The sequence below is a fragment of the Astatotilapia calliptera genome, chromosome 7 (assembly GCF_900246225.1).
Source record: "Astatotilapia calliptera chromosome 7, fAstCal1.2, whole genome shotgun sequence".
Lineage (NCBI taxonomy): Eukaryota > Metazoa > Chordata > Actinopteri > Cichliformes > Cichlidae > Astatotilapia > Astatotilapia calliptera.
Window position 1 is genome coordinate 14,315,728 of NC_039308.1, and position 12,013 is coordinate 14,327,740.

At 41.7% G+C, this 12,013-nt stretch overlaps 1 protein-coding gene across 7 annotated transcripts in view; it reads left to right on the forward strand.

The window, feature by feature from the left end:
• fcho2 (FCH and mu domain containing endocytic adaptor 2) overlaps positions 1 to 12,013 on the forward strand; it is a 50,288-nt gene that overhangs the window by 18,147 nt on the left and 20,128 nt on the right. For all 7 annotated transcript variants that reach the window (XM_026173271.1, XM_026173273.1, XM_026173274.1 and 4 more), the window contains exons 5-12: positions 265 to 417; positions 653 to 757; positions 2,046 to 2,144; positions 7,605 to 7,701; positions 10,857 to 10,901; positions 11,024 to 11,090; positions 11,190 to 11,214; positions 11,449 to 11,499. In XM_026173271.1, coding sequence (XP_026029056.1) covers positions 265 to 417; positions 653 to 757; positions 2,046 to 2,144; positions 7,605 to 7,701; positions 10,857 to 10,901; positions 11,024 to 11,090; positions 11,190 to 11,214; positions 11,449 to 11,499 — 642 coding nt within the window. The remainder of the gene's footprint in view (positions 1 to 264; positions 418 to 652; positions 758 to 2,045; positions 2,145 to 7,604; positions 7,702 to 10,856; positions 10,902 to 11,023; positions 11,091 to 11,189; positions 11,215 to 11,448; positions 11,500 to 12,013) is intronic.

Consider the following 12,013-nt stretch of genomic DNA (forward strand, 5'->3'; position numbering starts at 1 on the left):
CAGATGATCAAGCAAGGTTTTTTATGTGGTTTTAGTGTTCATAAGCATTTACCCTCCATTAAAGACCTCTTTTTATATCCATGAGAATGACGAAAGGCTTTAAGAATGGATCAGATGCTTTGAGTTTATTAATTGCTAGTTGCTATACTGTGCCAAAGGCACATGCAGCCAGTTTGCACAGACACATTCAGACACATTCAAACTCGCATCTTAAACAAGGCGTGTTGTTATTAGGCTTACCCTATATGACATGTGTGTTTTCAGACAAAAGAAGAGGTGGCGTCTACCCTTGAGGCCGTCCAGAACATCCAGAGCATCTTCCAGGCTCTGCAGAAGTCCAAGGAGAACTATAATGCCAAAATTGTGGAGCAGGAACGCCTCCGCAAGGAGGGGGCCACCCAGAGAGATGTAGACAAGGTGGGAGGCCACACTCGCACGTACACACTCCCACATAATCATGGTCTGGTAATAAGGCATGATGAAGTGCTTTAATAGAGGAGTCTATACTGAAAGTTCAACCCCAAAGGCTTCAGATGTTAAGTGGAGATCGGTTTTCTTGCCATTTTGTCAGAGGAGCCTGAAAGACTGACAGTCATTGTCTCCAATATACAAACACTTGATAGTCATTTATCTGTTTGTTTATGCTCTGCAGGCTGGAGTGAAAGCCAAAAAAGCCACAGAGACCTACAAATCATACGTGGAGAAATATGCCACAGCTAAGTCTGAGTTTGAACAGAAGATGACAGAAACTGCACAGGTATTTATTAGCTGGTTCTCCCTCCTTCTTTGTGCATGTGCTTTAATCAAATGCATGCTCACAAACTCTGTTTGTTGTCTATCTCTGTGGTATGCAGCACTTTTGTTGGTAAATCTGTTAGTTCTGTGTGTGTGCGCACATGTGTGTGTCTGTTCCACGCTTTGAGCCCTGTATCATCTCCAGATTGTGTTTTTTCCCCCTTAACGGAATCATTGTGTAATTGAATCCATCTGAAGCGCTGATTAGATAAACTCCAAATTAAAATCAGATCAACAGAATTTGGTCTCAGTGTCCTCCTGAACCGCAGCAGCGCTGCCACCAGAGCTGGTTCCAGTTAGCCCAGTGGTTTTGTTTTCCCCTATAGAAGGCAGCATTGCCGCTTCCCCCGAATTACAGTCTACGGCTCATCTCCAGCGCAACACATGTAGACGTGTATTATAAACACTGAACACATGTGCTCTCTGACATCACCGTGTCGCCGACATGTGTGTTCCCTTTGACTGTCTGTGTGTGAGCCTGTGCGAGCTGTCATCATGGCAGAAGACAAAAGCGCAGTTTTATTTTGCATGCAAGTCTCTGAAGTGTAGATGCAGAGGCCGGATGCTCTTTATCCGGTGTTTTCGTGGTCAGAAAGGCTCAATCCCCCCGGTCCCCCTGCGATTTTCCAGTTTATGATTATTTATACTCATTCTCCTCGGTTTACCCTCAAAGCCCCGAGTCACACACAAATGGAAGTAAGTACCAGCATTTAAGTTTGTGGTCCACACCATACTTGAAATGAATCCTCATCACTATATGTCACGTCCAGAATTGAGTCTTGGTGGGAGGAGCTATATGTGCTCCTGAGCCAGAGACCACCCAGACATACACACACACACACCAAAAGAAAGTCACAGGAACCAAATACAGAAGCAAAGTCTCACATTTGGCCTTTGACTTGTACGTTTTTTTTATAAAGATTTTTTGGCATGCAATTAATTTGTTTTCAAGTTTGAAGCTTTTTTATTCGTTTTTCCTTTTTTTTTTGCTGCATAGAGACAGATTGCACAAACAGGTTCCTGTAAGAGACAAAAAAATATATATATATTTTGGTTCAACAGCTGGTTAGAAAGAACTAAATGTCCACAGATTTTTGTTAAATGACGTAGCACAAACCTATTTCCTTTAATGTATGCTGACCACATATTTGTATATACATAGTTACCCCCCCAAATACTAATTCTTAACCAGGTGAAGCCTTCTTAAAGTGACATCGCTGTGCCATTAATATTATAACCCTGTCTTACAGAAATTCCAAGACATCGAAGAAAACCACATTCTCCACATGAAGGAGATCATTCAGTCGTACTCGTTGTATGTGGATGAAACACACATTCAGATAGGAGAGGTGAGTATGTACACACACACGCACAGACATTCCTGTGGGTGGAGTAGGTGTCTCGCTGACCTGAGGCTGTGCTCACTGGGTTCACTGTGCGTCATATCAATTAGTGTCGTCTTTGATCTCGCTAATAATTTAACCGAGGAGCAGGAAATGGTCCATTCATCCTTTTATGCCAAGCAATTAGAAACTGATCAAAACTCCCTCTCAGATCAAAACTCCCTCTCAGTCTATCGAAAGCACCTCCACAAGGGCAGAGACTTTGCCAAATACTGTGTATGGTAGTAAAAAGTGCTGCACGGGCCTCTTTTTCCTCTCTGGAGCAGTGTGTTTGGGTTTGGCATCAAGCACAATTGTGAAGGCTTTCAAACATCATTCAGAACTACATCAATCAGTATTCAGCGTGAACCAGAGATTGCTTTTCATTTAGTTATTTAGCACTCATACTTAGCAGTGCCACACAGAATACCTAACTACAATCTGCTGCTCTGTTTCATTAATCTGTAGCTGCTTTGTGCTAACGCTGCTGCTGTAGTTCCCTTAAGATCTGTAGAGGGCGACGCAACTCCACCAAGAGAATCAGAGTCTAGCTGTGGACAGTCTAAAAAAGAAATCCTCTTCAGTGTACACGGCTGGGAATAACAGTTGTTAATAAAAGTTGTTTTAGTGCCCTTATTTTCTGTCGTTGGATGTCATTTTATTGACGTGTCATTGTAGCCCCAGGACAACTTGAAAAAAAAATGTTTACGCATTACGCACATATTTTTTTAAAAGTTACAAACCGAAATGTTTTCCCACATAAAAGCATTTCGGTTATTTGGAGCATTTTTTCTTAAAAGGCAATAATATTACTAATGACAGTGAAAAAAATTATATTTGTGGTTGAAAGTCAGCAGCTAAAGAACTGTTTCACATTTTCATTTAAATGATGACAAAAATCTGCGAGATGTGAACTCTCTGATTTTAAACAAGTGTTTCTTAGTTAGAAGTTCTAAAAATGTATTCTAAAGGGGGTGTAGCATTGAACCAAGACTCAAACATTTGTGAAAACCACAAAACTAAAGTCAAACGTTAGAAACTGTTTCCTCTTTAGGGTTCATCACGATGTAGATACAGAGGTGATGGGCAGAACCGCAGCATAGCACCTCCACTAATCTAACCCCTACCATGAGGCAACCTTTATGTTTATCAGTTCATCGGTTAGCCAGACACCTGCTTATGAATATAAACAGGTGTTTATAAATCTTTCATAAAGGATTTGATCAGTTGTTTATGTTAGTACACCACCAGTCATACTGCCATCAGGGGCCTGTTAAAGTCATCACCAGGTATACAATCCCACATACATGCTCACAAATATCTACAAGGCTTCTGCTAGTAGAAGAAGAGTGTGTAAAACTATTCAACATATGTACATATGACGTAAAAACTACTGCTTCTCAGGTTTTTTTGTTTTTGCACATTTTTTAGAATTAAATGTTTAAGATCACCAAACTAATTTTATTATTGGTCTAAGATAACCTGAGTAAATACAAAATATTAATTTAGTTATTAAATGGAAAAGGTTATCTAAATATACATGTGTGCAAAAGTAATTGACCCAACTGTTAAATCATGAAATAACTGTAATTACCGTAACCACATGTTTTAAAAAAAAAAAAAAAAAAGCTGAGTTCAACTTCACTAAACCTCTAGGGTCAAGAAATGACTTAACTAGAACCTGTCTGACAAAGCGTGAAGTAAGATAAAAGCTCACAGAGAGCAACTCATTATGCCACTATCAAAAGAAACAGCCGAGAAACACTGTCAGCTGGGAAAGCCTTACAAAGCAATAGCGGTGAACCTTCCGAGGAGTGCCTGTTCTACCGAAATTACTCCAAGGGCACATCAGCAACTCAACGAGGAGGTCACAAAAGAGCCGAGAACCATATCTAAATAACTGCTGGCTTCACTTGTCTCAGTTAGGGTCAGAGTTCATGATTTAACAATAGGAAAGATAATGGGCAAAAATGGCATCCATGGGAGAGTTCAATTTGACACTGCTGACCAAAAGAACACAAAGGCCTCATATTTGCCAAAAAACATCTTGACGATCCCCAAGACTTTTGGGAAAATATTCTGTAGCCTGACGAGACAACAGCTGAACTTTTTGGAAGGTTCAAGTCCCGTTAGATCTGGTCTAAAGCTAACACAGCATTTCATAAAAAGTACATCATACCAGCAGTCAAGCATGGTGGTGGTAGTGCGATGGTCTGGGATGTTCTGGGGCTGCTTTGCTGCTTCGGGACTTTGATGGTTTTCCATAAGGGTTAGGGGTTAGGCTTGCCCTTTATGGAACCATGAATTCTGCTCTCTGCCAGGAAGTCATGAAGGAGTATTTCCACCCATCAGTTTGTGTCCTGAAGCTCAAGAGCACTTAAAAAAGACAGCAGCAAGTCCACCTCAAGTCCACTTTTTGAATGGTTCAAAAAGTGGCCTAATCAAGGTCTTTGACTCAAATCCAGTTCAGATTTTTTGGCATGACCTTAAACAGGCCATTCACACTTAAACCTTCCCAATGTGGCTGAATTAAAACAATTCTGCAAAGAAGAGTGAGCTAAAATTCCACAGCAGTATGAAAGACTCATTGCCAGGTATTGCAAACATATTATTCAAGTTCCTGCTGCCTAGGGTGAAACAAGGGTTCACAGGGCTAATTTTCACATAGGGACAGGTAGGTTTGAATAGATTTTTTTCCCCTTAATAACTGAAATCATCATTCAAATACTGCATTTTGTGTTTACCCTGGTTATCTTTGACTAATATTGAAATTTGTTTGGTCAGAGGGCCCGGTGGCGCCAGTGTCCGGCAGTCTCACCTCTGTCAATGCACCCCAGGGCAGCTGTGGCTACAATGTAGCTTGCCATCACCAGTGTGTGAATGTGTGTGTGAATGTAGTGTAAAGCGCTTTGGGGTCCTTAGGGACTAAGTAAAAGCGCTATACAAATGCAGGCCATTTACCATTTACCATTTGTTTGAGCTAAAAACAAAACAAAACAACAAAATCAGGCAAATACTTTTTCCACAACACTCCGTGTGTCTGTGTTTAACATAACATACTTACTACAGTTGTTAGTGTTGTTGCCATTTTCTTTAAAATACAATTTTTATTGTTTGAGCTTTTTGTTTTTTACTTCTTCTTTTTTTTTTACCTGTCCTACATAAAAAAAGAAAAGAAGAAGAAGAAGAAAAAAAACAGTTGCCACCTGTTCATCATTGGACGCAGATGGTACAAGCCTGGTGAAGGGACCATTTTCTTTACCGGCACTACTATTGTATCATGCCAGCAAAGAGGCTAGCACACACAAACACACAAAAACCGCAGTGATAATATTAGACATACAAGTTTCTTCAGACAAGCTGGGTAGGCATGGGAGATTTGAAAGGTATGTTTGGTCCATATTTGAGTGTGGTTTGCTGTTCAGAGAGCTTTGAACTCACATAAGGGTAGTTGCGTCTGTCTGTGTGCGTGCTGTGTTTGTTTTGGTAAGTGAGCGTTTGTGTGCGAGCGAGGATACCTTTAAGGCAGATACATGTTTCGAGCATGTGGGCGAAAGACTCTCTGGGAGTTTTGTTGTTTGTCTGTGTGTGAGAGCGAGAGAGAGAGAGGGGGAGAGAGATAGAGATAGGGGGAGTGAGGGTTGATGACATTAGTAGCCTCCATCATGGCAGCAGCACCTGACAGATTGCGTGTACTGTACTGAGCACACTTCCTCACCACTGCAACCTCCCTGCCCCCACCTCCTCAACCCGACCCCCACCAACATCCTCTCCTGCCAGGGCACAGAAGGCTAATGCACTCCACCTCGCCACAGGGGCCCGGGGGGCAAACACATATGTGTGCGTATGCGTGTTTTCGATAGTGGAGCCACTCTGCGCTTACAGTATCACGCAAATCTAAATGGTTTTGTTGAGATGGCTCAGTCAGTCAGTTTCACTTCCCCCTCACTAAACACACAAGCACATACGCACATCCAAAACAAACAAGCAAACACTATCCTTCCTCTCACACTACCCAAAGGGTATCTCAGTGTCAGCAACAATGATGCAACCTGACACAAGAGAATGCCAGTAAAGTACAGTATTTCTCCGCATGCAAAATAAACAAAACAAATGGTTTTAAATGCCGACCAAAGGCAACACAGCTCATATTACTGAGGAACAGCAGGAAGCTCTCCGTTCCTGTATATCATAAAGCAAGTGGCAGCACTAACCTATTGCTAACCATTCCTATCATCTGGGGGGGGGCAACGGTCAGTATTTTGGGGCTTTCAGTCGAGGCTTCTTGGTGTGTTCATACAGTACTTGTCAGTAGAAGTCGGACCACAAACAGACTACTGCTGAAACCCAGAAAATCTCCAGTCTCACAAATTTTGTTACTTGTGTCAGATATGTGCTCATAAAGATTATTAAGCGAATGACACTGGTTTCTGTCATGTTATAATCAAACATATCGTTAGCTTCATAGCATAATTGCCTAAGTCATTTGACTAAGTCAAATGACTTAGGCAATTATGCTATGAAGCTAACGATATTGACATTAAAAGCAGTCATTAAGTTTAATGTGCCTCATTATAAATGACCTATCAAACAGAGCAGTTTCTCCTTGTTTAATTGATTCAGTTATGCAGAGAAAATGTTTAACAAGAGGAGTCCAAAATTGCATACGTCTGCCAAGGCAGTAAATTAACCTTCATGGCATGCATCAGTTGAGCCTCTGGATCCAAAAGGATGTCCCCTCTGTGATATTTACTTGTCTCTCCCATTTTTTTTTCTCTATTAAATATATTTGTCTGCAAAGTTATGATTTGAAAAGCAACAAATGCTTTCTGGATTCCTGCATTCTGATGGGCTCCAAAAGTCACTTCTGACTTGGGCCAAGCCCCGGGTCAAAACTTTTTGAATAATTGTGCCCACAAACAAACAGACAAAGCAAACTGCTCACACCCCCCTCATTTTGCATGGAGGTAATAACGTGAATCACTGAGTTGAGGGGGGGTTCTAACAGCGCTGTAGCTACACTAAAGATCAATGCTTGGCTTGTGATACTGAGGTTTTTTTCATTTGTGTAGGTATTTGCTTGCAGAGGGTAAAGACCTTTTTTTTTCAACTTTTAAGTACATTGTAACTGAGCTGTATAGCTACTGCACAGTGAAAAAACAGGCCAGATTTTAGAGGAAAATATAATCTGGCTTTGCAGGCAGCACTTAAATATGCACATCATCTTCTTATCACACTTTAAGAGAAATGTTACCTGGCAAGTGGTCCCAAATGACCTCTTTTATACAAGTAACAAACAAACTCTACCATTAGTTGACCAACTCGCTCTAAGCACTACATCAGTTAAAAATCACCACAACCTCATTTAAAGAAGACTATAAATTTTAAGATCATGGGTAAATCTGATTTCTTTTTGAACCTTTCCAGGTCCACCATGAATTTGTGAGGAACATCGAGAACACATCAGTTGAGAGCTTAATCCAGAAACTGGCTGAAAGCAAAGGAACGGGCAAAGAGAGACCAGGTAAGCCGCCGGGGTCCTGTATGTTTTATTTAGAGTAATTTATATTTTTCAGTGTCTGTACTGTGTGTTAAGAAATTGTTGCCAGGGGGTATGGGGGGCTTCTTTCTGACCCAGGCTTGTGGAGAGGGGAGGGGTATATAGAGAGGGGCAATTAGTGGTAGGAGAGAGGGCCATCAGAGTCAATCACAGTAATCTGCTGTAAAGGTAGGCAGGCTTGGCATTCCAGTAAGCATGTGACACACCGGGGGCTTTGCTGTGTTCACAGGCTAAGCAGGCATAACCAACTTCTTCAGGAGGTCAGGGCTCAACAATAACTCTTGTGTAAACTTTGCCATGCCACAATAATCAAGGGAAAACTCCACAGACACTTTTGGCTCCACTCCCTTACCTCCCTCTCATTCACGCACACGCACTCATTCCCTTATCTCCTTGGTCGATATTTTCCTTCTTTTACAGCGTCTCTGACGTATTGTTTTTTTTTTCTGGCATTAGCCTCTGTAGTCTCATCATGCAACATAGCTCAAAACCCAGTCTGCAATATTACAAGCTGCCCTTGTGCACTTGTACTACATCACGTCAGGTCACGGGCGCAGAGGGGTCACCTCTGCTGTGTTTGTGTGTACACAAACGGTGACCCCCCTGTGTCCAGACGCTGCATCTAAGAAGTGGTGGCCTTCATTTGTTTGGACAGCAGTATTAATTGACGCTTAAAAAAAACGGTCAGAAAATTCCTTCCCCGTATCAAACGCGTTCATTAGGAATTGCTCACCAGCCCTGGCCCTGTCAGAAAAATAACCCGTCTGTCCCCGTGATGAAATAGCTGAACGGATGGCCGGTCTGGAGCCTTTAGAGAGAGAGAGAGAGAGAGGTTGAATAAACTTTCTATTGCGGAAACAATCCCAAAGTGACACGCTGCGAGGCAGGGGGGGTCGGCGTGTTCAACGATATCCAGCTGAGCTGTCAACTGGCGGCGGGCCAGACACGCAAACCACTCCACCCCTCTCTCTGGCTCCCAGTTGCCATGTGAAGCATATGCAATTTGAAAAAAAAAAAAATCCATCTTCCTCTCATGCGTGACTGCATGCTTCCCTCACAGAGAGTAGAAAGAAAAGAAACATCTTCCCCTGTATAAACAAAGTCGTCTGTCTGTTTAGGAGATGCTTAAACAGTTCCTAATGTCTGTCCAGATTTAGGTAATATTCATGCATCTGGTGTTTAGACATTTTCGGCTGTTTGTGTGGATAAATATTGTCAGATGGGATCGCAGGATGCCGGTGGCAAAGAATTCCTGCTCTGCTTGGGTCTCATGCAGATTCCTACAGCCTTTTTTTTTTTAAACATCCCGATGGCACAGGGTAATCTTTCAACCCCGTCCACTACTTTTGTTTGACTATTTTTTACCACTGATGGGTAAATAAACACTGATGTCATAAGTTAATGATGTGTTTCTTCTTCTTCTCCTTATAAAAAACACCCAAAAAAGCAACACTCGACATATATTCACATGTTCTTAAAGCTGATTGAACAGGGATGATGAAATTATCTCTCGCCTCCTTCTGTGAGTCTTCTTGAATGAGCACGCCAGGGCTGCTTTGATTGGCACGAAGCTCTCATTCACTCAAAACCCACAACAGCCCTCCGTGCCGCCGCTGTGTGTTTGCCAGCAGTGCTGAAGCCCGATATTGCATAGTAGAGTAGATCGGTCATCGGTGAGCTTTATCCACTCCACTTGCTCGCATGCCTCTCGTGACTCGCCGCTTCCCTGCGCTTCAGTCGGCATCGCACACTCAGAACAATGCGTCGATTCTGCTCGTGACTGGCCTCTTCTTGGTGGTGGTGGGGGGCAGGGGACTGCATTGGACTGCTGCTGTGTATATTTTGAGTTAAAATATCATTAGCTTTGTTGTTTTCAGGTCAAGCCCTGTTAGTGTATTGCAGATTTTGCCGGAGGGTCCTGCCCCATCTTTCTTTCTCTGTATATCTTTCTGTGCCTCCTGTTAATCTTGTGTACACTCTTAAGCTTTCTAGGTATGTGCAGTATATCACCCATTTCTTTCATGTCACGCATTTTAAGAGCTAATAGTCATAGTCACATTGCCATTTAAAACCATTAATTAACCACTGTTTGTTTAATTGTGTACCTAAGAAGGCGTGAGTCTTTTAAATGGATTGTAACTACACACGAATACAGAGGCACGCACCGCCTGATCTAGTGGATTTGGCTGATTGACACGTACACGCATTGCATGCCTTACTTCTCATTTGTGTGTGTGTGAGTGCCTACTCGGCGTGACAATCAAAGTGCAGGGCGTTAGAGGCAAATATGCATAATTGACGAGGAGTAAATTAGGCGTAAACGTTGTTGTTTTTTGTTTTCTCATCATTTAAATGACGTTTCCAAATAGCCAAAAACTATTTGGTTTTTTGTTGCTGTTGTTTTTGTCCATATAAATTCATGGCTGGTTTCACTCCAAATGATGCACCGATCAATTGCTGGAACCGATTTAAGGATTTGCCTGTTAGCCAAGGATGTTTCAGCGATTTCAGTCGATCATGTTTGTTTGTTTATGGTTTGTTCTTTCTCTCGCCGTTTTCTACATGTGGGAGTGAAGGAGAAAAGGGCGTTACTTAAAGCTCAAGAGCAGATTTGTCTGAGTGTCTTTAAACACTTCAGCGCATGTAATCTTGCACTCGCTTGTCTTTTTCGTAGTAGGGTTTAGTAACTGTGCGTGTGTCACGCGGCCGGGTTTAGTTTCACCACAGTTTAGCCTTCACACCTGCCGCTTGCTGAAAATACCCGAGCTCCTGCAAGGATTTGGAATTGGTTCATGGTTGCGGTGAGGTTTTGTGCTTAGAAGCGTCTCTCTGTGAGAAAGATTATGTGACGGTGTAGAGTGGGGCTTCGTGTCAACCAGGAGGGATTGTGCCATCTCTGTAAGGGCCACCAGACACACAGTTGACTCTGCTATTGACCCTGTCTGCCCTCTGGGAGCAGCCTAGCTTTGTTTGTATACACTCGCTGCATTGCACGGCAGACTGCGTGTGTGTGTGTGTGTCTGTGTGATCATTGCGTGATTCACATTCACAACGTTCACAGCAGTGGGTCATTGACCCTTTGTATGTCAAATGAACCTAAATGATTTTTTTTTTTTTAGGACCCATTGAGTTTGAGGAGTGCAATGTAGCTATTGCTGCTGAAGGTAAGCCTTTTTGTAAAAGAAGAAACACATTTGAGGGACACAAATATTAAATATGTCTGAAAACTGATGCTTTTTAAATAAATCTGTGGTTAAAGCTCTTCATTTTTTAAATATGTATTAAGGAGCCAAACCCAGAAGAAGAAAACTATTAATCCCAGGTCGGAGGAAAGACAAGGACACAGACTCTACGTGAGTAGAGACTCGTATTTCCAGTCCACAGCACAATTTATGCATCTTCACTCATCTTCACTTCTTAGTCATGATCACGTGACCATTTGTGTCTTCCAGGGAGTCAACAGAAGTCGAGGCTGCTGTGAGTATAACTTTCACCGACGCAGACCGCGACTATAATCTTTGAGTTTCACCCTGTTGTGTTATCTTGATTTCAGACAGCAGGAGGTGGAAAACATCTTCGTTCGTTTATCGCCATGTTCTGTTTTAATGATTTTCCGGTCACTTTCTCCATCTCTCTGTTCCCGTTCGTTTCAGTTTTTTGTGGATGTGCTTGTTCACGTATTCACGTATTCATCCCTCTCTGTGCTTGTAGAACACCGCCAATGGTGCTCCGCCTGGATACTTTGCAGACATCCAGAATGCTGTAAGCAAGCTATTAACGTCACTCTTACACATAGTGTCTCTTTCTAACACATGCGCAGCAAATATTCATACCGACATAGATAATGCATTTCATTAAAAATCTTAATATCCTACAAAACGTGTCCCTAATGGTATAAGGTGTTGTGTGATTCCGCTGAATTTACAGGGCTCTCAAATTTGGTTGTGTAGGATGAGATAGTGAAAAATCACCATAATATCACCCCTTTAACCCGGTCTTTATTTGTTTTAGGTTGTTTTATGTATCTATAAATATGTGTACTGATTTTCAATTGTAGTATATTTTTTATTATTTAAAGCCTCAACATGAATGATTGTACCCATTCATTTACAACAAATTTATATCTAAGCAAAAACACCATTTTAGACTTAATTGGAATTTTTTGCCTTTTGAAGTTAGGTATTAATCAACCTTCTTTTTAAAATGTATCATTTACAATTTAACATGAAGTTTTAGCAATTTTCTGAACAAATTGACAAAATAAAGTTATTTTTAT